At 54.7% G+C, this 27,512-nt stretch overlaps 4 protein-coding genes across 4 annotated transcripts; 1 reads left to right on the forward strand and 3 right to left on the reverse strand.

Annotated features, from left to right (window-relative positions):
* Positions 1-1,285: 1,285 nt before the first annotated feature.
* J7T55_001178 (uncharacterized protein) lies at positions 1,286-4,371 on the forward strand (the record flags this gene model as incomplete). The annotated part of the gene is made up of 2 exons (XM_053140467.1): positions 1,286-1,591; positions 1,645-4,371. The coding sequence occupies 2 exons, from the start codon at positions 1,286-1,288 to the stop codon at positions 4,369-4,371; spliced, it is 3,033 nt and encodes a 1,010-aa protein (XP_052996823.1).
* Positions 4,372-9,829: 5,458 nt separating this feature from the next.
* On the reverse strand, positions 9,830-12,791 carry J7T55_001179 (fungal specific transcription factor domain-containing protein; the record flags this gene model as incomplete). Its single annotated transcript, XM_053140469.1, has 5 exons — positions 9,830-11,700; positions 11,750-11,928; positions 11,978-12,145; positions 12,223-12,514; positions 12,776-12,791. The coding sequence occupies 5 exons, from the start codon at positions 12,789-12,791 to the stop codon at positions 9,830-9,832; spliced, it is 2,526 nt and encodes an 841-aa protein (XP_052996824.1).
* Positions 12,792-14,240: 1,449 nt separating this feature from the next.
* Positions 14,241-14,696, reverse strand: J7T55_001180 (uncharacterized protein; the record flags this gene model as incomplete). Its single annotated transcript, XM_053140470.1, has 1 exon — positions 14,241-14,696. One exon carries the CDS (start codon positions 14,694-14,696, stop codon positions 14,241-14,243), a length of 456 nt encoding a protein of 151 aa, XP_052996825.1.
* Positions 14,697-23,013: 8,317 nt separating this feature from the next.
* J7T55_001181 (pentafunctional arom polypeptide) lies at positions 23,014-27,110 on the reverse strand (the record flags this gene model as incomplete). Its single annotated transcript, XM_053140471.1, has 5 exons — positions 23,014-23,301; positions 23,405-23,666; positions 24,320-24,429; positions 24,737-24,853; positions 24,939-27,110. The coding sequence occupies 5 exons, from the start codon at positions 27,108-27,110 to the stop codon at positions 23,014-23,016; spliced, it is 2,949 nt and encodes a 982-aa protein (XP_052996826.1).
* Positions 27,111-27,512: the final 402 nt, after the last annotated feature.

Consider the following 27,512-nt stretch of genomic DNA (forward strand, 5'->3'; position numbering starts at 1 on the left):
GGGACAGCCATCATCGACATTGGTCCATCATCGAACGGACCGCCTCTTCCATCCTCCATCCTCCATCCGCCATCCGCCTGCATGCACTGCATTTTGCCAGTCACAGTCCCAGTTGGCGGCCGTAGTAATCCCGCAGTGGCCGTCTGCGAGGGATTATTCCTCTCTTTCTCTGTCCTGCTCCTCCCTCTCCATTCTCATCATCCTCATTTCCATCTTCCTCCTCCTCCTCTAAACCACTGGCCACCACCACCTAGTCTACTTGGCCCAGGTTCCGTTCGAACCCAATTTTACTCTTGTCTGTCTGGGCCGCTACTTTCGTCTCTTCTTGCTTCTTTCTATGCGTGTCTTGAGATCAGCTAGCCCCCGCCGATTCATGCACCCACCCCTGTTCTAGTGCCTTTCTCCTCCTGGACTGGCTGGATCGCTGGATCGCGAGCTGCTGGCCCTCCTCCTCGTTGTTCAGCACTCTTCACCGAATTGAAGTGGGGAAAGGTGTTGAAGAAACTAGCTCCGGCGGCCCCGCCACTCCAGCGCTCTAGGGTCGACCGGACATTTGGGCCCCAACTTTTAACACGTCTTGGGCATCCCGTCCCTGACCACACCACACCACACACGCACAGCCTGCACAGCCTGCATCTATATACCTGCCTGTCTGCTTATGCGCATTGTCTGGGTCAAACCTCGACATCTCTTCCATCCTGACGGCTACGCCTTATTTGCTGCCCATTGGCTTTTTTACCCCGGATTCTACTGTCTGCGCAGACCCGGCTTGCAGCCTCGACGATCGACCGACTCCTGTTTTAGCGTCACCGTCACAATGAACCTTGTTAATAAGCAAGGCATTGTGTAGCAAAGCAGACGAAATTGCGCCTGGGCCGCTCATCACCGTTGAGGACCAAAATAGCCCGTCCAACTAGACGCACCATTGCACGTGGCCCGCGTGTTCCGCCCACCACCAGACAGTACCGGCGCTCGGTTGTTGACTCCAGGCTCTTGCGCCCCCGACTTACACTCGGTCAGACGCCTCACACAGACCGTCAAGGGTCGGTGCCGTCAGCAACCCATTGAAACAGAACAGGGCTCGGCGCGCGCATCCCTATTCCCACCAGGTCGCGGCCGCCTCCACGGCGCAGTGCACCGCGCATTCTTCGTCACTGTCGCCTCCCAGCCTCATCTGATGCGCTCGAAATCTCGAATATGGCGCTTTCACTCAGTCTACCGCATTAGGGCTCCATCATATCTACGCAGACCTCCATAGGCGGCCTCTGCGCCTTGGCCCTTCACAATGTCTGATATGGCCGTTTCGACGGGCCATATCCCCGATCGAGGCCCCGCAGTCTTCGCCGTCACGACAGCCACCTTGGTAGTCGGTACGGCTTTCTTCATCGCTAGGCTGATCTGTCGGTCTCTGATCGTCAAGCGCGTCAGTTGGGACGACTACTTCATTATTCTGGCATGGTTCTTAGCTGTCGGCCTCAGCACCACCATCGACATTGGCACGAGCAAGGGCTTGGGCAGGCATGATGTAAACATTGCTGGTGAGGACCGTCTTCCGCTCAGGAAGACGGAATATGTCTTCTCTGTGCTCTACGTGAGTTCTCCCTCCTCAAAAAATGGACTGAACCCCGGGTTGACAATAAATAGAACCCTGCGCTCATGGCGTTGAAGACCAGCATCCTGATCTTCTACCTGCGCCTGTCAAAGAACACACAGCAAATCCTGCGCCTTGCATCATGGATCGTATTGGCCATCGTCAACACGGCTGGAGTTGTGCTCACCTTCTTGAACATCTTCCAATGCCAGCCGGTCGTCGCTGCCTTCAGTCTGTACAGGTACCAGGCACAGTGTATACCCCTCCTCACCGAGTTTATCTGCTCCGCGCCAGTGAACATCGTTACCGACCTCGCGATTTTGGCCCTCCCGATCCCTGTCCTGACGGGCATGAGGCTTCCTAAGCGGCAAAAGTATATCCTAGTATTCACCTTCTCACTCGGTATCTTTGTGACGATTGTGGATGTGGTTCGGATCTATTACCTGCAACAAGCGATCTCGTTCGTCCCAACCACTCCTTCGAACGATCCTGAAGCCCTTTTTGGCGACAGCCCAGAATTCGCTTGGAATGCGTCCTTGTCGCTGATGTGGTCCGCCGTTGAAGTCAATATCGGGATGATATGTGCCTGCATCCCGACGCTCAAGCCTTTAATCCTCAAAATTCTGCCTACAGTGCTTTTCGATCCAGATGGAACGCACGATTCGAGCTTGTCGACTTACGCTACCGAAACGCAAGACAAGGAGCCAGACGGAAGCCAGATTGCTACTAGACCTGCCGGGTCTGGCGAAGCACCTGATTCACTGGCAGCACCTTCTCAAGCACTCCAAAACCCCGAATCACTGGCGGTACCTACCCAAGCACAGCAGCACGACTCGTCTACAGAGCAAATCTCCTGCCTTGATTTTCTGACGACGCCTGATATGCTCAACTCCACCGCCCCAAACTCTGATTCAGTCCAACCCTCTTCTCCAGCAACGAGAACCACTTGGATGTCTGGCATGTCTCGCAATGACAACGCTATTTATTTTGGGTTTGTCAACATGAAAAGACCCAAAAGTATGATTAAGACAGCCCCGGCCGAATCCTTGCGGTACTGTGTGGTTGTCACGATCCTGTTCTTGCTATGGGGGTTTTCATACGGACTTCTGAACACACTCAACAACGTTATTGCTCAGATCTCCAACATGAGCACGGCCGAGACTTTGGGACTGACTACTGCGTACTTTGGTGGCGGTTATTTCTTCGGTCCGCTTGTTGTAGGAGAGTGGGTCCTCCGCCACGACGAACACGCCCGCTTTCACAAGAACCGACGGAGACACAAGCATCGCGACGCAGTCGGCGGTTTCAAGGCCACGTTCATTCTGGGCCTATGCATATATGGCATCGGCACAATCATGTTCTGGCCCTGTGCTGTTCTGACCTCATTCCCTGGCTTCATGATCAGCAATTTCGTTGTTGGCTTTGGCCTTGGTGTCCTCGAAACGGCAGCAAACCCCTTCATCATCCTCTGTGGTCCTAAAGAATATGCCGAAGTTCGAATACTTATAGCCCAAGGCTTTCAGGGCGTCGCAAGTGTCCTTAGTGGACTGCTAGCACAGAAAGTCTTCTTTGCCGACATCGCTGACAGCGAAGGAACGCGGACCAGCCTCGAGCTGATTGACGTGCAGTGGACATATCTGGCTATCACCCTGTCCTGCGTCGCTTTGGCTCTATTCTTCTACTACATGCCATTGCCCGAGGTCACTGATGCCGAACTGGGGCGGGCCGCTGACCGCCTGCCTGTCGACCCGAAGAAGCGGACCATTGGAGGCATGCAACTCAGGACGCTGTGCATCATCTTTGCGGTGGTAGCACAATGGTGTTATGTTGCTGCGCAGGAGTCCATGTCCATTTTCTTCGATAATCTCATCACTTCTATGTTACCAGGCTCTTCAGATGTCGACCACCCCGCCGGGCTTGTCCTCTCTCTATCCGACTACCTCCTCATCGCTCACGCCGCCTTCACAATCTCACGCTTCAATGCAGCTCACCTCGCCTGGCTGTCAGTCAAATATCCACAGAACCGACTTATACCATCTCCTCGTACTCAGCTCACCCTCTTCTCTGCCCTATCCGTTATTTTTGCAATCATATGCGTCGTGTTGCGGCCAACGAACTCGGACCTCGTCGCCATCCCCGCCATCCTGTTCTTCTTCGCCGAAGGACCCATATGGCCTCTGATCTTTGCGATGGGGCTTCGAGGTCAAGGTAACCGTACGAAACGCGCGTCAGCGTGGTTAACCATGGGTGCGAGCGGACCAGCATTCTGGCCGTTTGTCATGTATGGTATTATGAACGACAACGGTGCATCCATACAGCTCGCTTTCATAGTGATTGTCATTTTGCTACTATTCACGCTCGCGTACCCTGTCTTCCTGACAGTATTAAAAGACGCAAGGGACCTAGTGAACCCAACTTACCGAGGCCGTTCCGCTGGCGCGGGCGGTGGGATGGGAGGCGGAGAGAACCCGGAGAACGGTGGGAGCACCAGGGACACCAGTACCAACATGGATGACTTCCTCCGGCAGAGGAGGATGAGCAATGCCACGACCAACTCGACCTCCAAAGAAGGCGGTCCGCTTGCCTTTGTCATGGACAAGATAAACACATTCAACGAGAAACGACGAGAGAAGAGGAGGCAGGGCTCGTCGACAACGACGAGTTCCTCGCCAATGTTTGAACATATGGAGTTAAGGCGGGAGAGCGATGGGGACCGGTCTGGGAACGGTCAGGGACAGCAGAGGGGAAACAGGACACCAACGATACCCGAGGAGCGATGATGTGGCGTTGCCGTTGGATTGGCATAGCACTTCTTGCTTTCTCATCTTTTGTACTTTTTTTTATGTTTGGTATATTTGGTGGAGGCATATACTCTGGTCCAAGAGTTGGAAAATCTGCATATAAAAGCATTGAGGCATCTTGATGAGCTCTCGCTATTGTATATTTCATGACCGCTTTGAATAGCGTATAAATTCTAAACCTTTGGATACTAATCTCTGTATTTGGTAAAAGTCGCAGTACTTTTGTTCCGTCCAATTGTCTACACACACACACTGGAGAATTACACCACGCGAGTGGGGCCAGGGGGTAATTCCGAGCAGATATCATTTGTGGGAGATGTCCTATAGTTCAAACCTTTCGGAATTACGTCGACGAGCACAATTTTCTACGTGACAATATTGACCTCTTGTGGGACAATCCTCAGGCGACAATGTCCTCCAGTGGATTGGCATCTTACCTTCGCAGCCGTTAATGGGACAAGTCTAGAAGATGATTTGATTTTACCCTTCTCTAGGTGTAAATTAGTATCTGGCATGCTTTGACACTCCTATGAGCCGTTGTCATCTTGTTCAATGCTTACCCAGATGCTGACCTTCTGAGTCCAGAATTCATACAAGTACGCAAGACACGCGTGAATTAGATAGAGCCAATTGGAACATATCAATCGCAATGTTATCGAGGCCTATATTCCACAATAAATGACGATGTCTGTATCTCCCAGCGGGATTCGGACGAGATTTTGACTTCCATGGTTACGTGGTGATGGCAGCCGACTGACCACTTGTTGGACGACTCTAAAGCCTAAATCGAACGTAAATAGAGGACGTCACGCTTGTTTTCCAGATTGAACGGAATGGCACAATCCCCACTATCATAGCCTGCTGTGTAGCGGCCTTGCCACTGGCTGATAGTCTTCGTGACTTCCTTTTCTCCCGCAATGGCATGTTCTCCCCAAGACCTCTAAGCCCTCATGCAGCAGTACCTTCAAGCTCGTGAATACTTCGCCTCATTACAAGACTATGAAACATAGCCTGCATCATATATAATCACTCAAGAAGCTCGTGGGTAAAAAAGCCCGGGGTTGGATAGCCCTAGTGTTAGTCCTTTGCCCTGGAGTTCGTGGCAATATTAAAGAGTTGACGACCATTAGTTCGCAAATTGTCTTCGTCTTTGTTGGATATGATAGCATCAAGGGAGACACCTGGACGTTGTTGAATCCACTGAAATTGCCTTCATACATGTGCCATTGAAAGAATGAGGATCAAGTCCCTTCAATTGCGGCAATTTCGTGTTCCAAAGTGGTCGTCTTGTCTCTGAGCTCAGATAACACCAAAAGCCTCCCACGAGCCAAGCGCGCATCAATCATGAATCAAAGCTCAGCTTGAAATCTTCGTAATGCTCTTGTTGCTCAAACTGCAGATCAACTTTAGCCAAGTTACCAGATGCATCTCTAGCCGTCCATAAGGAGCTTTGACGCTAACTTGATTTCATGGGGGCGAGTAATGGCGAGATTAAAATAAAACATCCATGAGGCCACTTCCTTTGTACACAAAATCAGTCGATCGGCATTCTTCGGCATATTATTCATACAATCACGCGAGTTTCATTACGGTGCAGTCCAGCACTGGATCAAACCGGTTGTCAGGCCTGCTACTAAATCTACCTGGAAAGCTTCTTTAATAATACCGATTTTCGATTGACTGAGTAGTGAGCGATTACTCAGCTGCCAGCGCAGCGGGTCTGGCATCCGACAATGTCGGCATCAATCGGTGGTGATTTTGTATGCCAGATCTGGAGGAAGTTACACACACCTCCTGCTCGAATCACTTCTCGTTCTTTCAACTCTACCTTCACTGAATCATTGAAGGAGAACAAGACAGGAAAAGCATGTAACAACAGCTGGTCTCTTACAGCTTTGCCACTACGCTCACATCTGACAACATCGTGTACAAGCTCGGGCTAGGAGCCGCCATGTGTCAGACCCCTGCGTATTCATCAATTTTAATATCGAGTCCGACATCGCAAGAACGCCCTCGATATCCAAGCGAGCTCTCTCAAGCTCCAGTGATGACTCAAGGACTCAACACTGCCGTGATAAGATGTGTGACATACGGATATAGCAGGGTAAATATATAATTGATCCCATAAAACAACAAGGGGCCCGGACGCGGCTCGACGCCGGGAAGAACGTCGCCTGCCAGAGTTCGGCTAGAGCTAAGTACTCGATTCTCTGGTGGCAAGGATGGCAGCAGTTCTCACCACATGTTCGACAAGCAAGGCTGGCGAAACGTGAGACGCACACGCCAGAGGAGAGGAGGAGTTCCCGGTAGCACACGCGAGCTCCGCTGGACGCGGGGGCGGACAAGAATCCTGTCAGGAACTATGTCATTCCTGAACCCAGGCTGGCGGGTGTTCGCTTCCGCCGGAGGGCTCGGAGCGCCAAGGAGCCCACAGCAACGGCCGACTGCCATGTAGACGTCTCAAATAGAGTGCCTTGGAGGGTTGGTGAAGCAGATGTTGCAGGAATGGCTCCATGATGGTGCTGGCTGGTGATGGTCCCGGAGAGTTCCTGAGCCGTGGCGGGAAATCCGGCATGACGAACCAAAGGACGCATCACGCCGGCCTTTTTTTGGATGACGAACGCGTTCCTGCTGGACCGCGTCCGCGAGCTGCTGCGGCGAGGAAACTCGAACACGGGTGGGTCTTTCCTCGCGCCCCATGCCCAGGCTTCATCGCTGGACGGCCGGGGGAGAGGACCCGGGTTCTTCTTTCTCGGCACTCGAGAGAGCCTTGCAGGATTGCCTACCTGGTCGCGGCCCTGCCAATAGGTTTTTGCAGAAGCAGCGGAACCAAAGAATAAAGTTTTTTCTCGTCTGGGTTGTTCGGGGATTTTGTCGACATATCACTTGCGATTGGCAGATCAGGACCCCTCGATGGCCCCTATCAGCCTCCCATGTTGTGCCCACACGAACGCGGGATCCACAGGAAAGAAAACCGTGGCTCTGCGAACTTGAAACGACGGCAGATTTGCAGGTCCCAGAGGGACCCCAGAGGGAGATCCTCCATCGTCTGATGGTCGCCTGGGGGCATATGTGACTTGGGACGATCTATAATTGGCCTCTGAGTGCCCACTTCCTGGGTTGACAGCAGCCTGACGTGTGGGAACATCCTCGCTCCGATGCGCAGGTACGCTGCGATATGGGCCGGGATCGCGATAATGCACGGGAAAGGCTGGGCACACACAGACACGCATCTCGGTCGTTGGTCGGTTTCCCCTGTTTGGTCGATCCCCTCCCCGGCGAACGCGGGCCTGTGCTTGTGGTCACTGTGTCAGAAGTTTCGAGACGTGTTTGGATGACGACGAGCGGGCTCAGCACTGGGCCGTGAATCTGAGATGTGTGAGGGTGGGTGCCAGCAGGTCCTTTATCATAGACGGTGGTGAGAAGGACGGCGTGGGCCTGGTCGCCCGACGGCAACTCGCGCCGCAGATAGGGCGCCGGAGATCCACATCCGATGTCAAGACGGCCCGTCAAACCTTGTCCAGTGTGACGCTGGTGACACACGCGTCATTCTGATCGCTCAGAGAGCCACGGAATGCCGGCCAATATAGCATTGTGGACACAGAGTATTGGTGAGGGTTGGTGGTGTGGTGGTGGATGAAATAGGGACCAGGGATCCGGGGTGTGAGTCGCGGTGCGGTGTGGCTGCCCAGGTGTCAGGGGGTCCGATCCCAACAGAAATTCGTCTCATCTCGCAAAAGCTGCCAAAGAACGAAATTGTGCATCTAGAAGGCTGGGGTTGATCTGCACGGTGATGTACGCCGCACACGAGTTTGCAGGTTTTGGGCCACGATATCCCCGAGTGTGCAATGTGATGGCCCAATCTCAACGCGGCTCCTAAATAAGCATGCCGTGCATGTATTTTACGCAGTGTCTACCCACCAAGGTGGTATTCGAGCCATCCAGGCTAGAACGTGCCGAACCAAAGATTTCAATACCGGCTGCGTGCTGCACAATAGAATACTACATTTTCACACGTGCGGGGATATTTCGAACCAAAGATTCCAACGCCGCTACCAGCGCATGAACATGTCGAACCAGAGAATTCCGACGCCGCTACTGAAGCTTGCATCTCTACGATGTACGGGTCACTGAAGTATCATTTGACTACATATGTATAGTTGCCAACATTATCATCACTCATCGGTGGTCACGCAAACTTAGATGCACACAGTTGCGAACAGCTCACCTATTGTGGCAACCAAGCGCACCAATGCGACCAACAGGGTGCCGTTCGATACGTATCCGTATTCGAGAGAGGGAATAAACAAGTCTGTTCGCAGGCGATCCCAGGCACAAGTACAGGTACAAGGCGCGAGTACAAGTGGCTCCTCTCCCCCAATAGCAGGCCTCGGCTATAAGGTCGCATTTCCGCAGAGGCGCACAGGTCACAATCGCTGGATCCGCCTGCGGCTCTCTCCCTTGGAAGGAGCTTGTTGCAAAAGCCAAAAGGCAAAACAGGCCAGTCCGGGGTAGGTAGCGAGAGGGAAAAGGTCGTGGCACCCCTGCTCGCAAGGATACCCCGTGATCGCCATCGAGCTCGGAAAAGCCTCGGCTGTGACCCTCCAGCTGGTCGGACCAAGGCTTAGGTGCTATGTATCGACTCCTTCGCCTGTCTTGACCGGCACCCAAAATTGGAGGGCCACGGAGGGCTTGAGCCCGTCCTGGGGGCCTGTGCAGGGAAAGTACCTGCGTCTACCTGATGGGCTGGGCATCTTCTCCCAGTGCTGACATACATGATGCTTGGTATTGTTCGCCAGTGCGCGCTTTGATGCTCGAGAGTGGGTGGGCTGAGGTGGAGAAAGTGTATTCTCCAAGACTGTCAAGTTTCCCTCATCAAGCTCCGCTTATCCGAAGCCTCAGGACGTACTATGTACTAGGCAATAATATATGATACATGTAGTTTGTTGGCCCATGGGTGTACGGGGCCGGAATGTGGATGGGCATCGCTAAAAGCTCATCATCATCGTCGTCGTTGTCGTCGATCCAACCCAGATTGAAAATTCAAAATATCGCGTTCCCCCTTTCCAAGGGGCTAAAGGAATCAAGTGCGCAAGGTCCTCAAGAGTCTATTCAAGACTCTGCCAGGTCCTATCCAAAGCGGCGCTGTAGTCGAATTCACACATTGTTCGTAATAGTTCCACGTTGAGAGCAAGCTGCTACCAACGACAGAACTCAGTTCCGGTGCCAATCACGCCCCTCCCCTTCGCATTTGAGTTTTCCCTCCGTCTATAACACCGAATCCCCCCCTTAAGGCAAATCAACTCGAGCGCCGCGCCGAAATCCATCGGTCAAGACAACAAAAAAGGGTAGGGTTCTTCGTAGAAGCAGGATATATCGATGCTTTGGCGCAAAATCAAATTTGAGTCACTTTGTTGTGCCGATTCAGGGCCGGTGCTCATTGAGGAGCTGTGCCTGCGAAGAAAAAGTCGAACTCGGTTCCCGGCCCGCGTGCGTTCTCGTTCTCGGCAAGCTGCTCCAGTAGGCTAAGGAACGGGTCCTTCTCCTCGCCGGGCCCTGTGCCGGTGCTGCCGTTGTTGCTCATTCCACCTGGACTAGGTGCCAGCTGAACCCCTGCTGGTCTGGGAGTTCCCTCATTGCCATTCCATGCGGCGGGACTTGAGAAAGCGTTAGTAGGCAAACCACCGAACATAGGGTCATATGATGTGCCGCTCGTGTTGTTTTGATTGTTCGGTGGGGAGGCGGGGCCGGGGGTCGAACTAGGCATGTGACCAAAACTCGCATAAGGGGGGCTGAAAGGGTTGGCTTGGGCTTGGGCTTGCGGAGGTGGAGGATGTTGAGGATGCTGAGGGATGGAGAAACCAGCAGCAGCAGCAGCCGCCATGGCGGCATTGTTCGCAATCTCGTCGGAGTCCTGCATACCATTCATATGTCCATGTTCTGGGATCCCCGTATGGGACGCAATCGATGCAGGGCTATGGAGCATTGCTGGTGAGGGATGTGGCGGGTGGACTGGCAAGCCGTGTGTCGGAAAAGCGGGATGTCGTGGATGTGATGGAGTCGGTAAGCCTGTGTGTATGTGCGTGTTCATGTTTACATTGCTGGCCAAGGGCGCCAGCGACTTCGAGTCCGCTCTTCGTCGGCCTCCTTGCAAGGTGGGCTTGCGTTTGAGGTTAGGTCGTTCGGAGCCCTGGTCCCGCGGTGCATACAAATCGTGCCCAGTATAGGCGTCGGCGGTGAAGTCCACCACGACGTCAGACAGGCTGAGATTGGCGGCGTCAAAACTAAAGGTCTGGCCGCCTGGCCCGCCTATATTAGAGTACCGATCGAAGAAATCTTCAAGTTGAAAGGCTGGCGCATATCGCATGTTCGCGAAGCTCTTGACCAGCTCGGTGTGGGCGTTGAAGATGCTCTGAAGTGTTTCGCGTTGGTGCTGCACGCTAGCCCAAGCATATCGCAACTCGCTGAGTTGTTGCATCTCTCTGGAGAGGAATTCAGCGGAAGAGTTGAAGACGCTCATCTCTCCACCAGGCCCAAGCTTGCTGTAATGTGCGCCATGGATGTGAACTGTTCCTGCCGTGCAAATACAATAGCCCACAAATGCAGGCCACTCGATGGTTGCTGTCTGCTTCCCAAGTTCCACCAGCTCAGCAATTGCATTTGCGTGCAGGAAACACATATTGGTAGCCTCGATCTGCCACGATTGGTGCTGGCCGTTACCCGCCAGCTCTGCAAGATCGATCGGGAGGAAAGGCCGGTAAATGAGGCAGTGTATCAGGTGGTAGATGAGCTTGCTGAGTACGAGGACTGTCGAGTCGTTCTGCCCAAAAAGTGTGTCGAGGCTCGAGAAGACGTCCTCAGTGCCGGAAGCCCATACGTCCAAGTCTTGTCGAATTTTCGACAGGTTCGAGAGCGAGTGCCACGGAAAATGGGAGTCGCCTTTGACACCCCCTGCTGCAAGGTACCGGTTTGTGATACCGAGGATTCGGCTGATGTCAATCAGCATCCCACTACTCCCCTGCGACTTCTTTCCAGTGCCCTGGAGATACTGAACATTGGATGCGCTTTGAAAGAACTCTCCCTCAATCGGTAGCGCCGCTGGATTCGGCGACCAGCATGGTAGTCGTAGTAAGATCGTTTTGTCGCCAGCCAGACATGGCCTCTTCGAACCGCAAGCCATGAAACGGTCCAGCAAGTAACAGGTCCAGAAAAGTCTCCTTCGTGTTTCGCGTTCAACTGGCGTAACGCCGGCGCGTGGGTCCATTTCTCGATGTAACTCTTGGGCCATGGCCATTCCGACAGCATTGGCTATGTATGTCAGCAGTGACTCCGAGGCAAGAAAGTGCGAGAATCATACTCAGGAGCATATATGCCTTCTTGCCCTTGCCTGTGGCGGTGAAGGCCGTGACCAACAGAAGACAAGCCTGCAATGCATCGATGGACGGTTCATCAAGATCGATTTCCTGTCTCGCGCGTGTAGCATACTCCTCGCTCAGCTTCACCGCGGACTGGTATCCACTCGGATGAGGTGTATACCTGTCTTGAAGTTAGTCCACCGAATGGTTATCAGCTGTGGCTTGCTTACCTGGCTGCCACGGCGTATATGGCGTGTACCAGGTATGGTGGAAGCTGGTTCAGCTGCAGCCTCTGCCGAACGGAAGATTCATCGAGAATATAAAACGGTTTGGCGTGGAATCTGGAGAAGTAGGTATCGAGAAGGGCATCAGGTTGAATACCTGGGGGCGAAGGAGCACTGTTAAAGGGGAGTCAAGGTCAGCTGTTCGTGATACTCCATTTGCCATCCTCGGGTGTCAAAAAGAGTTGGCGTACCTGCTCGAGGTAGGGGTATACACAGCGGATTCTGTCAGATCTACTGCCCGTGCTGTATCAATGACTGTCTGAGGCTTGGTTTCATCATCTGCTGAGCTCATCTGGTTTGCTGTTGCAGCCGATTCTGCTACCACCGACGACGATGCCTCTTCCGTAGCAGAAGCGGCAAGTTCTGAACTTTGTGGGCCAGGCTGCTCCTTTTTGCTTTTCAATTTCGCCTCGAGCCCATCTACCCTTTTGAGAAGGGCCTCCAAAACATCTGTCTTGGGCCCACGTTTCTTCGGCACAGCATCTGCTCACAGTAAAAGTTGACCTGGTCAGCTTCCACGCTTGTCTCACTCAAGCTGGCTTTCGGATTGTGAACTCGACGTGCTCGGCTGTTTACGTACCATAAACACAAGGGCATTGAAAAACCTGGCATGCCTCACAGGATGGTCGTAGGCGGTTGCATTTTATCTAAGCCATCGCAGCATAATCAGTCGGAGTTGACTAGGACCGAGACATAAAGCATCGCTTTGCCGCCAGAGGACGCAGCAGTCCGAGACTTTCATACCTTGCGCTTGCGGCATGATTTGCAATTCATTGACTCTCGAGGCTCATTGCTCATGCGTCGAGCAGGCAATCTCTCGATGCCAACTTGAGGTCGAGACATTGTGATGGAGTGTACTCCTGGGGGAGGTGGGGCGACACCAGTCGCTTCGAAAGGAATAGTCATTCCCAAGGTGATGAAGGGCATCCGTCGAGGCAGGAGACAACCAGTGCCAATATATCAGGTCTAAGGCGCGGGATCTAGCCCGGGTGTCCTCCCTGAAATTCACCAGCCGTTCATCCTCCAGTGTCGGTCGCAAGCGTGAGATATCGCCGACCAATGTTCTCCGAAATTTGTACTGAGCGTCGAGGGAGCCTTTCCTCTGGTGTGTGTACGAGATGACAGACAATGAATACTAATCCTCGGGTGGTGATGTTGGTGGGTGTTGAACTGGGGGGTCACTTTGGGAGACTCGGAGGAACACTAAGTCAGGAATGAGACCATCGAAGGAGATGGCACGGTAAATATGAAGCAAGCAAGTGACTCTAGAGGCGACCTGGGAGTGTGGAGTAGCAGCAGATGAGAAGGGAGGCTAGCCGGACCTGGTACGCGTGGTGGACCCTGGTGTGGAGGTGGCAGGAGTGGCTAGTGAACCCAGGACTAGGGGTTGTTGCTGCTGCGATGCGACCAAGACGACATAATAAATAACGAACAAGAAGAGACCAGACGAGTCAACCCAGTTGCTCAGCAGGGGTGGTGGTAAGGGGCGACAGCTATGTACATAGCACACGGTACTCAGGGGACATTGCAGGGTTGGTCAAGATCAGGTCGCAGAGTAAGGATACCTTGACCTGCAGGACTTCCTGGGTATCCGTACGACAAGGATGAGCGAGCTCTCCATGATGAATGGCACTCGAACGAGGGAAGGAAGACGGCAGGCGAGACAGAGCGGGGGTCCAGCAGGATGCCCCAGAATCATACTCCGAGAAGCGACGCACGTGTGGAGGTATGCCGGAGGGACTCGACCGCGCTTGCAACTGCAGTGAGGGGGATGGGGAGAGAACGCTACTCCTTCTGGCCATCTGGGCCGTGAGGCGAGGATGCGGATAAGCTTGTGGTACCCTCTCTGGGAGGATTTGCACTGCACGCGCAGGCCGAGGACAGGTGCGGATAGGCATGCTGGCATGTCGCGCAGCGCGTTCGCAGCCCCCAAACATTGGTCTACTCTGCATGAGGCAAGAGGACCGGGCCTGAATTAATCATGGACATGGAGGGGGGCTCGGGCTCTACTGAAGCGTGGAGTGAGGGTCGTGGGCCCGCGGAGCGAGAACCTGGAGGCCAGCCAGCTCATTGGAATGGAGTGCAGGCTGCCAGGCGCAAGTGCAACACCACAGCCGCCTGAGGAGGAGGTCATGGGGACAGGGCCCACATCAAGGAAATACCCGACTCGCCTTTGGTGTTGTGATGTTGCAGCCCTCGCAATCCACACTCACAATCCACCGAGGTCGACACCGTTGATCGGGCCCCAGTCCAGCAGAGCTTTGCCTCTCAGTTTAGACCGCCGGGGCCTCGTAGCCGTGGCCGTTGGCAGGCGGAGCCTATCCCCAGACTGAGCCGAGTGCAACCAACGGAACATGCCATGAAGCGCTTGCATGCTCTCTCCGTGGAAGCCATGCCTACTGTCAGGATGCCAGGATTGCAGGTCAGGCGACATGATGAGGATGTCAAATTGCATCAGAGGCATGGAGCGCCACCTTGACCCTGACCTCAGTGAGAATTGTTGGATTGGGAGGACTAGAATGAAAGAGATCCCTTGCCCTGTCATGCCGCTCGTCATGGGAAGGACCATCAGCTGCGGGTCCAGGTTTGATACCGTGGCCTTGCCGAGGGATTGAGATGAAAAGGGATGAGTGCATGCCGAGAGGAGCGTGACGAAATTGAGCATGAATGGGATTCATCACTTTGGTGTTGCCGCAGCGCAGCGCAACTCAACGCATTAGAAGTCTGGTACTTTTGCAGTATGACAGGCCAGGGCAGGCATGAGAATGAATGTGGCTCACACAGTAGTGGGAAGAGAAGAATGAAGGGGAGAAAAAGAGAGCGAGCCTGCTAGCCTGCTCGGGCCCAAACTGGACCAGATTCACACGGGCGAGAAGGCTTCTTTCCTTCCATGGTGGGGAACAGAAGAATCCCGCCGGGCCAGTGGGTACCGGCCTACAGGGATCGCCTGTTATGGGTTCGGCCTGGGCTCCCTTGCACTGGGTACCTTGCACCCACGACGGCGAGCCTTGGGGTACCTGGCGTTGTACCGGTACTTTTAAAACCTAAAATCGTACCTGGCCAAGCTTCCCATACGTTCCGTGCCTTTCTCCTATACAAAGGCCCTCGCGGTTGCTCGAAAGGCACAGCGCGGTTCGGAGGCGATGGGCACAGTGACTTCGGAAGTCTTGGAGGACTTCCTCTCCATACCTGGGTGACGAGCACCCGGCGTAAGGATCTAGGTGAGAGGGTCACACCATACGTCTGTCATGAATTGCCATGCCGGCAGACGAACTGTCACGTCAGGGATACCAGATGCACCTCCTGCGTCTTGCACGGCTCCACGGCTGCACGGCCAGCCACGACTATTCGGTTTGCTTCTTTCATGGACGTCGCCAGCATACAGTGTCCCAAGTGGACAAGGCCCCAAATGTGATGGCCTTGGGAAAGGTGCAGATTAATCTCATCTGAGGCGTTTCGCTGTGACTGTGCCGCACCTGTTCTCTGCTCCCAAGCCAACTCAGTTGCTTCGCAGAGCGACAGGGCAGGCGGGGAGGAAAACCTTGAAATTCTAAGGATGCTGGGTTTGTGAAGACTGTGACATGGCCTTGGTCGGGATGGTGAGGGCTGCACATATTCTTGGACAGAGGGAATCCTCCAGCCATTGCAGCCCCGGTCGTTTTCCATTATTCATCGTGTGCTGTCACGGTCGCACAGCCTGCACCAGCAGCTCTCAACCCAGTCATCCCTTTGCTGAAGCATGACTAGCTTCAGGGACAGTCCATGATGCTTCTATCCGGATCTGTCACATCCTCAGCACCGTTGGGTATTTCGCGTGCAAGCTTTTCCGCGTTGTTGATGCTGAATGTGCCAAGAATACGTCTCATTTGCCCACAGCAGGGCATGGAAGCTGGGACCCCATGGCCCATGGCTGACAGTTGCGATGTGACAAGCAGGCTGACCCTTCAATCTGTTATTGCATCGTTTCTAAGATTTGGAGAAAAGCCTTGGATAGGAGATGAACCAACGAACCAAAACGAACCGAAAACATTGACAGGCTTCTGTTGGTATCAGATCCGATCCCACAGTCTGATGTAAAATGAACTCGAGATCCGGCAATGGCACTCGCGTGGCAGATCCCGGAACCATACGGACTGTCTTTCTGAACCCCAGTTCCCGCCCAGCCGGCACCTGGTGATTGTGCATGCAGAAGGTTGTGGAGGCAACTACCGGAGGCATTGACAAAGCTTCCGAAATCTACGGAGTACCATGGGGTGATTGGCTCTGGTACCGGTGCATCGCAATCCGGGGCACGGCATCCTAAATTCCTAGGTACAGTAGTTTTGTTTTGGGCCTGGTCGTGTCTAAATGGAACAGTGCTCATGACTTTGGCTGACGAGCTGTTTTGACTGCACCTAACCGCTGTCGAGCAATTAGGTTCTTGACGTATAGGACCTCGATTTGACTCGTATTTTTTGTCCACCGTCTACTGCGACCTCGCCTCGGCGGACTCCTTGTCGGGCCGTCTCAAGATCGTGAGCCCGTGAGCCCGTGATCTCGAGAACTTTGCTCCTGGCGCCACCTGAGATGCGCCTGCGGAACTAGAGCTGACTATTTGAGCTTCAGTCCCCCACCTGATGAGGATTTTGTCACCAAACCCAGTCCATCTGTTGCCAGACTGATCATAGTTTGTCGGCTTCTTCCGCTGTGTTTTTCGAGGAACATAGCGGGCGGGTCCCGCCATCGCCGTCTTCGGCTCGGTCTCGGTAATCTGACACAAAAGTCGATCAAGAACTCCATGAAGGGGCTTAGTTCTACTGAGGTCCGAATCAGATCGCAAAATGATGGCCAGGCACATATACTGGGTGAGTCAACAAGGGGCGGGGCAGAGGCGGGTGATCTTGGCACAGAGGCCGTAAGGCTGGGTCCATAGCTCGTTGCGATTCGAAGATCATGAAATCGCACGTGTCTCGTCGAGATTACACCACCTCCCGAGTTTCAGAAACAGCCGCATCATGCTTCTGCTTTGGGAGTTAGTGTTCAGAGCGCAGAGGAGTCCGTGCTCCCGCCAGCAGCCGCCAGCGAGCCCGCGGCTCCGGCCCCGGCACTATATTCGACTTCATTTATTAACAGTGACATGACACCGGGCCATCGGGTCACTCCTGTCTTAGATCGAAGCATTCCGGGCTGCCATTCGGAACACCGTGGTATCCACTTCGTACCAGAAGATGCCCACCACATGCAGTGGTGTTCTCGTGTCCGTGAGAATTCCCCTTCTCAGCTGGGCCGACCGGCAGCTGTACCGGGAGGGGTCAAGCTCTTTTACCCTGATTCGTGCCAAGCTCCAGCACCGCTGGACGGCTACTACAGAGGAGTCATGTCCTGGTATGCTGGACAGGGCATCCACATTATCGAGGACCAGGGGGTTTTGAGGTATTGAAAAAGACACCCGTGAAGCAAGACAATGGGGAAATGGTGTTGGGAGGCATGGAATCAATATGCCCACAGAATCGCTCTAAACCGATCTAAGACAATTCGTTATTTTTGGCGACGAGCTCTCGCAGCGCCGTTCCCAGATGTCTGGCTCTAGATGCTTGTGGGAAGAGCATCCTCAATCAAGTTTGACTTTGATCATGCGGGAACAAGTTGAAAGAGGCTGTTTCCGGCATGGTGTGGCGTGTGGAGATGTTCGCATGTTATACTGCTTGTTGCTATGGGAGCCGTCGTCCAATGTTGCTGATCGTCTAGGGAGATGATCAGCCGATCACGCAGCAGGCACATCCCTGACTGGTCTGGGTCTTAAGTCGCCTGACTAATGAGAGATGGTTGTCAAGCTCATGCCTCGATGCCTTGAGTGCAACGTCGAATCGAGAGGAAGAGAAAGCCTTAACACTGTTGTATTACTAGCAGAGTGCATGCCAGGACCGCTGCGGACTACTATCGGGATGTGATTGTACCCGCGCTGCCGCGTCAGGGACCCGGGACTCGATATGTCAAGATCTTGTCAACGTCAGAGCTCATCTATCTCGGGCAAGCCACGAGGGATTGCGATTCGTCGAGAGGCGTTGCCGTCGTCAAGCCTCCACTTTCTGCCATGCCGGACCCCGTTCGAGGCTCTGGTCGACCGAATAACCTGGCGAGGGAGCGTATCCTTCTGAATCGAAAAGCAAGCAAGCTGCCGCCAATTGCGCCAACAAGCACAGCCAACGGTGGGGTGCCATGTTGCGAAGGTTCTGCAGGATTTGAGATGGCATGCAGGCGATGGCTTGTCAGAGCCGTGTGCTGCATGATGCATGATCAATCTGCCCGCGAGAGCAGCGCCCTGGACGAGATCGTGGGGGTACCTTATCGGTGCTTTTCGAAATTGGCCAAAGAAGTGACGCGCTCAGAAGCTTCTTCACCTGTGCCTGTAACCTGTACCTGTACTGTTGTAGATGAGCACGTTTGGAACAGGACGATAGGCTTGATGGCTGGACCTTGGATAACTTGGGACGCTGCACGGCCGTCGATCTGCAAAGGGGAACAGGCAGGCTGGCAGGGCAGGCCGGCAGGTTGGCGGTAAGACGGTAGCGAGTGGGTAGCAGTGGAAGGGAAGGAAGGGACGAGCCGAGGTACGTACCGGTACGTACCTTTGGGCCGTCCAGCCTGGCCAGCCCACCAAGGCACCAGCCCACCTAGGCTCCTGGGGCACCTGGCTCGAGCCTGGGAGCCTGGGCACCTGGGCACCAGTATCAAGACTTTCAAGGGGGCTCCCAAGATGGCCCCACTTCTGGTCATTGCCCTCCTGCCAGTCTTGGCAGCCCGGCCGCTGCTCTGCATCACGAAAAACCTCAATCACGCACACCAACCCTGCCACCCCATGCTCAGAATCAGACTCAGACTCAGACTCAGACTCAGACCAAGGCCCAGACCCAGCCCCAGCCCAAGTACACTTTCAGGCCCACCTGGGCAGCTTCTGGTCGCTCACGTGGCTGCCGACAGTCGAACCCGGTCTCCTCTTGACATGGCAATCTAATTGCATGAAGGTGGGCTCGGTTGCGCTGACGGCTCCATGCATCATGATGCCATGCCGCGATGCTGGCGTCGACTACTCAGTGCTGACGAATCTTGACGAAGCTTGACCAAACCGCCATGTCATGGCCCTCCTCCCCAGTATCGACGGGATCACGACGCCTACACTCTGAACCCCTCAGCGCTGCCCTCAGCCGTGTCAACGCTAGATCATCCGTAGTCCAGACGGACATGCGCGGCGGCGTTTTATTTCTCGACCTCGTGAAACGATAATCTCCGCGACTATCATGGCCTACTGCCACTCAATAATGTCTGCTGTCACGGCAGATGCAAGTGATCTACGTCGAGAAGCCCGGACTGCTTGATGCTCCCTGCATGCATTGAATCAACTTGGAGGATACGCCATTATGCTGACCCTGATGTGTTCGTCTCGTCATGCCTCGTTCGTTCACTCTGTCTGATCAGCCGTCGATCACTTCACAGCTTCCCACAATACCGCTCACGCCTGCCAGCACGCACGATAGAGATGCATTCAAGCACGGCACTCACTAGCGCCGACTCTTATCCACAATTGTCGTCGACTTTTTTTCTAGCCGGCATTTCGACCATGAGCGTCGCAGTGGCCGCCCACTGGGACGGACCCCCTAGTTTACTTCCTGAATCGGCCCAGATAAAGTCGATCTTGATGTGACCTTCCCCATAGGAATTTCAGGTGGTGGTGCCGCATTCGCATGCCGAAACAGCGAAGTCTTGACACAATACAGCTCCATCCAGTCACCGCCGAGCGCAAGACATGCTGTGCCCTGCAGCGCGGTCGTTTGTGCTTCCACCATTGTGTTATGCACCGACACCAACGGACCATTACACAGTCCGAGGCATGGCGCTCCTGAACAGAGTCTGATCGGCCTGGTGTTCTGCCTTGGGCACAGCCATTCCATCCGTCTCAACCAGACAGACGGAGAGGTCAATAATTTCTTTTCCACCCTAAGGCTACAAGCTAGGGCTTACCCTGACCTCCAAATTATCTGGGTACTCAGATAGCTCTGCAGCAGTAGACCCAGGTATTACCGATGACACCAGCTCCAGTTTTGGCCACCGGAACTACCTACATATATGGGTCTCTCACACTGCCGCAACAGGGGTCCAATCTCGGCATCAACGACATTGTGTTAATCTATATCCTACACAGACTAGACGAGTCTGGATCTCTTATTCCCAACATTCTTCCTATTGCAGCAAGATGGGCTGATTGAAGCCAGGGCCTGGCTGGCTCATCCCTTCCTTGAGAGCACCTCACTGGCGCAATGTCACTGTCCTCGGATAACAGCATCCCCGGATGTGGAAGCAAGCTGATCCTAATGTTCGATGCGTGAGAACAATGGGCCCTCGCTTCGGAATCGAACTGTCAATCGATCGTCATTCGCGAAGCGAATGCTACTTCGTCGACTGCTGTTATCTACACATTTGATCCAGTCAGTCCAAAATAGAGATTCAACCCAGCACGAGCCGGGTTTTCCAATGTGAATGTTCCAGACCAAAACGCTCTGATATCTGCCAGCTAACGCCAACGCCAACGCAACCCAGCCGGTTTCAAGAGAGGTATGGCTCCAACCCTTGGGCGCCTCGCAGTTCTGACCACGCGAAACACCAGGATATAAGCTGCGGCATAGCCTGGATCTCGACCGGGCCACCACTCTAGGCTTGGATTGTCACAACTTGACCCAGTGCTTCTCATTGCAGCGTCTACACACCTCATCAAAGATGCGTGTGTTGTAGCGTGGCGCAGAGCACGGCGCTCTTGTGACTTCAAAGGCCAAAATGACCCATGCCGTAGCGATACGGCAAGTGCTTGACCTTGAGCGTCAAGTGTGCCTGTATGCAGCACGGGGATCCTATCCATCGTGGCCTGCCTATTACAGCCTAGCAATACCTAGTATCTGCAGACACTGCAAATCACGCCGCACCAATAAATCTGAAGACCTGGCACCTGTCCATCAAGATATCATCTTCTTTGGCTCTCTTGCAGCCACCTAGCCAGCGGTACCAGAGAATCTACAATTTTTTTTAGAAGCACTGAAGTTGGGCAGCATGCAGAACCTGCAGACACCCCGGCCAGCTTCGTTACGGGAAGCTTCCTACAGTAGAGGAACGCCCGCAATGGCTGGAGGTGTTGGTGTTCGGGGGCTCGCCGAAACCCACGCTTGAGAAGCCGCAGCTTCTGGTGAATCGCTCACCTTCTGTACGGCAGGGCTGAAGATAACATGCCCAACCCATGCACCAGTTGCTCCGATATCATGGCGGCCGTCGTGTTATGGAAGGTAGTTAACAATGGCTCGGTGCAATTGCGATATCATTTCTTGGCTCCGTGGCCAATCCTGCCAACCCTGCTAATCTGCTATTATTGACAAGTGAGCTATTTTCCGCAAAGACCGTCTGCCGGCCCATTCTAGTCTGAGACTCAGTGTCAAATTCATATCTTTTCGAGCTTCTTGACAACATGGAGTACCAGAAACAGGTTCGAAGATGGCGTAAAATTGGAGATTCTCATCTTGACCCTCCCTCTCGGTACACGGGAATGTGCTGAACGCTCGAGCCTACCAGCCAAGGTTGGAGATCTGCAATGCGCCTCATCTGGGGTGCATATGCGCTTCGATCGATGCGCACCAATAGCCGCTCGTTGGCCAATACACCCTTCAGAGTATTCGCTTCCTTCTCCATATTTGCTCCTTTGAGCCTCAGCAGAGCCCGGATCCTCGCCACCAGGATGCAACATCTCATCACCTCAAATGGGTGATGCTAAATCACATGGACCTTCACCCGTGCACCCCCGGCTGCTTTCATTTACCCGTTTTCCCATCCTGACCACTCAGAGCCTCTGCTTACTACCCCAGACTCTGGACCGCCCAGAGTACGACGTTAGCATGACTAGTAAGACCAGGTAGGTACTTCCGTGCTGTCTGTTCTGGACGACAGCCTACCCGGAACCACGGGATGCTAACCGGTGGTTCGATACAGAGCGTATGCGAGATCTCGGGCCTGTGTTTTCAGCTACTGTGTACAGGGTGGGCCTCGACGCCTGGGAGAGGAACACAAATGCGGATCAGACTCGTATCAGCTCTGACGTAGCATTCTACGGGCCTACGGAACGGGCTCGCAAGCCTTGATGAGTTATCTACAGGGTTTGCAAGTGCCGTATGCTTCTTCGGCACTTCACAACGTCGCCCTGTCCGAAGACTGGCGTGACACAGTGGCGGTCTACGGCTTCAGCCCGCCAGTTTGAAAGCATCTTGTTTTCTGGATATGTAAGATCCGTCATGTCGGTACAAGGGTGTGAGTCAAAAGTTACCCCCCCGGAATGGATACCGGAGACTGACAAGCATCGCTTCGAGGCTCTTGCGGCAAACGATTGGCCCAGTATTTCGGGAAGTGCTGGTCGTGGTGCTTGCTATCGAGACCATGGCATCAACGATGACGAGAGCGTCAACAGAACACACACCGACCTTTCTTTTTCGCGATACGAGATTAGACAGGCTTGGCCCGTTTCGACCCGGATCTGGACTCAGATCTTGCAGATTCTGGTCGGCATCTTAGCCGTTGGGTCTGAGTGCTCGCCTCGCTTTGGGTCCCCTGGAGGCTCGTCGTCTTGTGCGCTTCACAGTACTAGCCCTACTGGCTGGCGGCAGCAAGGGGTACGACGTCTAGCCACGTCGGATTGTTGGGCGGAGGCGGTAAAGTAGGTCGACGACGCTGTCGACCAGTGAAAAGTCGACCATTGAGGAGCGGCCGCTTTATGTGACGGCGTTACCACCGGTGTCGAGGTATTTCAAAGCAGCTTCTACCATGTCTCAACCCAATGTCTCGGGGGGGTCAGTCCATTTTGGGGTCTCGTGCGAGGCCTCATCATTGTCCGATGTCTCGGAAATCCCATCAAATTGCGGGATTGTGTGACGCGGCGATGCACGTTGAATCGATGTCTTGCGAAGACAGCCCCGTTAATATCTGCCCGGCGCCTCGTGAAGGGACTTGAAGGCTGCTGCAGTATCACGGTGGCGCCCTAGATTGGTCGTCATCGTCACCGATGCAGGCTGCATGGCGCGCCTAACAACCTGCGTCCCTGGGCCACGGCGTCGGGGCGCGATCGTCTGCACGGTATGACGGTGGCACGGTGAGGCTGTCTCAGATGGTGGGGCTGGGGATGCGATCGGCTTCCTCGCTTCTGCAGGCCGTACATGATCGTGCTTCTCGCGAATTTTGTCGGGATTGTCTGTGCAAGCGCGGAACTGTGCGGTATGTCAGATCGTGGTGGTGCCACAGTCACAAACCCAACCCACGTTGGTGCCAACCTCGGTGTGATCTCCTCGTAGTCGCACAGCATTGACTCACTTGCACCTGGTCTCGTCTGATCTTGCCCACCGCATGTCTCCGGGTCAAGCCACAAGCCAAGTGGAACTGGTGCCTGACTGAGGCTGATACTGCCCTCTCTGCCGTGTCGCCTACCAAGAGCCTGGATCTAACAGTTCCGCCCTTGTCCAGCAGCCTCCGGGCGTCCCCTCCCAGGCCCCGCTGCCCGTCTGGTGAAGCGAGACCCAGCAGAACGTGATCGCCGACCTCCGTGTGCCGAGCGTCGTTCGGAGCCGGTCGGTTGCTGCGTCCATATGCAGGAACAGCACTCTAAACATTCCGGTCGAATTAAGAGGATGGGAATGATTAAGCGAAGGGGGGTCGGCTAACGCACCGTCGTGGCCTGTCTCGTTGCGGGCCCCTTCTGCGCTGTGTCTATTTTGGGCCAGACTTTCTACTTTCAACACCGAAGATGATCTTGGTCTTCATTATGTGCGTAATGCTTTCGGCACCAAGGGGGGACGAGCCACCCCACAGCCTCATTGAACGGTGCACATGTCTGCATGTTGGCAAGGTATCAATGTGATGATGCAATTATACTAACCACTCGCAACCATTTGCAGAAACACAGACACCCGCGCGCAAATTGCCCAAGCCTGCAAGTGCCGGTCTTGGGACATTGGCACCATATTCTTCGGAAAGCTCATCCGTCACTCGTTGCCGTAGAAGACCCGACGGGAAATATGTACAGGATGCTCGCAGACGATGCATAACATAAACGAAGACTACGCGCCCGGTAGATGGGCGGGATGAAAACATAGCAAAAAAGGAAGTAGTAGCTCCGGAAATCGTCACCGAAACGCCGTACCGATGCGAACGTTACCCACACTCTGTCCTCACCCCCAATAGGACCTTACCCCTGTCTGCAAAGGGCCGATACTATGTGTGCTCCCTTACCCCATGGGGCCTCTGACTCCACTGCTGACTCTTGCTCTAAGCATCCTGATGGAGATGCCCTCCCGTTTCCACTGCTGTGCACCACCCCACCCCGGATCTCCTTCGCCCGTCTATTCACCGCCTCTGGTTGATTCAGCAGTGCAACAGTGTACTCACAAACGCTCCATTTCGTCAACTCCCGCAGAGAAAGGCCCGCTCGGGGGCAGAAGGACCCAATGGAGCGACCAAGAGCGTGAAAGTTCGCTCATTGCTACCCTGTGCAGAAGGACTTCAATGCACGCGACTCAGTTGCTCGAACGCTCTCGTTGACCGCGCTCTTTGAAGTGCACGACTCTTCTGCCCCTGCGTGCATTGCTGGGGGGGCATGTGCGTGAGTTGTGACATGCGAAGCCGAAATAGATTCACGCCATTACCCACAGAGTCCTGCATATCCATTCTGCAAACTGACTTCACCAGAGTTCCATCAGGCGAAGGAACGAGGCCGAGGACGGACTCTTGAAGCAGCCCGATAACAGCGAGGAAGCCCGCGGAGCGCTTAAGGGGACCGCATGTGGTGTGATCATAATCTCAGGCACCGGCGGTCATCTCAGAACATGCCTCGCCCACTCGCCAGCCTGACGAAGCTGTACGGGACGTTCTGGCCCACCAGCAGCCTCAGCGTCTCGACCGTCGCGAACGCGGCCGTGTCAGCGACACCGTAGGCCGTGAAGCCGCTCTGCTCAGCGACGATTCCCGGGTCAGCCTTGCGAGGCACGCCGACGCCGCCGTCGGCAAGGTCAAGGAACACCTTCCGCGGGCTCCCTGTCCCTGGGCCCTTGGCTCCGCCAAAGACCCGGATCAGCATGCCCACGATGTTGGCCTTCTCTGGGCCGAGGGCGCTGACGACCACGAAGGGCGACGCGGCGTCGTCGGTGGCACCCACCATGCGGGCCCGCTGGAGGGACTCGAGCGAGTTGAACGGCTCGATGGTCAGGCCGTAGGCCAGCGCGGGCGGCGTCTTGAAGCCCACGGTGTAGATCTTGCCGATGTGCAGGGCCTTCAGGGCGAAGATGACGCTTGCGGCGTCGTCGGACGAGGCAGCGAGCACGACGGCCGCCCTCCCGAAGTAGGCTGACGGTGCGAGGTCGCGCGTCAGCGTGCTGAGGACGCCGCGCCACAGTGCATTGTCGAATATCAGCGTCGTGTTTGGTGACAGGCCCGAGTCGCCTAGGTGCCCAAGAGAGTCCATCCTCGCGTGCCCGTTCCGCGGGCTCGAGGGTATTGACGCTGGAGCCGAAGACGGCGATGGTGATGAAGCCCCCGGCCGCACAACGATTGTGTCAACCATGCCGATGACTCGGGCCGCTTCGCTGAGGATGGGGCCGGCGCCGCCGTTGATGGAGGCGAAGAAGGGGCTACTCCCGACCAGACTTTGGAAGGAGACTGGCGGTTGGAGGTAGGCGCCGCCAAAGTTCTTTTGGTTGCACCACACGTCCAGGCCGCTGTTCCCCTTGGGTTGTCTCTCCACCACCGCGAAATGGTGCGGTAAGCCAAGCTCATTGAAGCACTTCTCGTAGAATGGGGCCTGTGGCGTCGCGCTGCGGCTGGCTGGGCTGGTGATGCCGTAGAGATTCTTCTTGGGAAGCTGGCCGAGAAGAGACAGGGCTGCGTTGATCTCGGCCGCGCTCATCTGGCCAGGTGCGGCTATGATGGGCAGTAGCGGATGCGTGATGGGTGTGAAGACTTTATTCAATGTTCTTGAGAATTGGCCAGTCTCACCCATGTTGACGCCCGAGAAGGGTGGCGAGTCTGGGTAGTCGGCCTTCATCTTTGATCGGAAATACTCAAGCTCAAAGTTCTCGTTGTGATCGTTGATGATCGCGATCATCTTGATGATGTCGGCGTATTTTCGGGATTCCACAAACACTTGCTCGGCGTGGCTCGAAGGCCACTTGAAGGTCCCAGAGAAGTCGTGGAACGCAGACATGATTCGACTGCTCCCTCGTCGCTCCCAGAGCGATTTCCTGATGGGTTCTGGCAGCCAGAGTTCGACGTCGATATACTCTACGCCCCACTGAATGGCCCTGTAGAGATATTCGTAGTAGATGTTGGGGTCATCCATGGGGAACCGTCCATTTTCTTTTGTGCATCTTGTCGTGAATATTATGGGCAGCTCGGTGCTCTGTCGCAAGAGCATAACCTGTTGACCAACGTAGCTCAGGCTGGGTATGTCCGAGAACGTGCCGTCTCCTAGCGGTTCCTTCAACAGATCGACTCGGATCTCAACAGCGTCGGCGCCAACAGTCAGAATGTCCAGATTTGGAAGAGCTGCCCGTACATCGGGGAAGGTGGTTGATATAAAGTATGTCCTTGACTTCGCCATGAGTGTCTCGTGGTGGTTGAGCTGGCCCAAGGTGAAGGAGATGAACCTTGACAGGTCGCGCCGAAAGAATGGGGTTTCGGTGTAGAGAAATTCGTAGTCGCACTGCGCAGACAGAAGGACGTCCGGTGGCATGCCCAGGTTCACCCAGTGCGCGTTGATAGCCACAACAAGCGCTCGGTCACGGTCTGCAACGTCTGCCTTCGCCTTATCTGCTGGTATTCCAACAACGAGTCCTTGATCCACCTCGTTGACGTCCTTGAAAGCCTCGATGAATCTTGAAGGCTTTCCCAAGATCTCAGCGAATACGGACACGATCTTGTCTTGTCCGGGTCCGTAGACGATAACCACAATCCTCGTGTCGCCTCTCTGAGGTCCACTGCCAAATGTGGTGGTATTCATGATGGGCGGTGAGTTTCCGTTCATCTCCATCTCGGTATCACTGTGGTGAGAAAACCCGGTCACCATACTCCTGGGTCTCGCCGGCGTCGGCGTTGGTTCAAGCTGCTGAACCGCCGTCATACTTTTCCCCTCCGCAACTCCAGCCAGTCGAGAGCCCTGCGAGGTGTGCGAGTGATGTCGCCTTGATAGCAGCAGATCAGGGCAGCGAGCAGAAGCCAGTCACCTTGCCGACTTATGTGTGTTGTTCTCAGTACCCAAGGCTAAGAATCACGGTGGCGGCACTGTTCAGTTGGCCACTGCAATCGTAAGTTTCCTCCGTGTTCCCAAAGGCGCATGGCAAAGTGGCCTCTAATGGAAAAGATTGTACAGAGCGGGGCGGAAAGCTGGAGCCCTGACTCCAAGATCAACAGCCCGGGTTGGACAGGTTTTGGG

This window comes from Diaporthe amygdali (genome assembly GCF_026229845.1).
Source record: "Diaporthe amygdali strain CAA958 chromosome Unknown NODE_6_length_1560011_cov_65_102424, whole genome shotgun sequence".
Classification (NCBI taxonomy): Eukaryota; Fungi; Ascomycota; class Sordariomycetes; order Diaporthales; family Diaporthaceae; genus Diaporthe; species Diaporthe amygdali.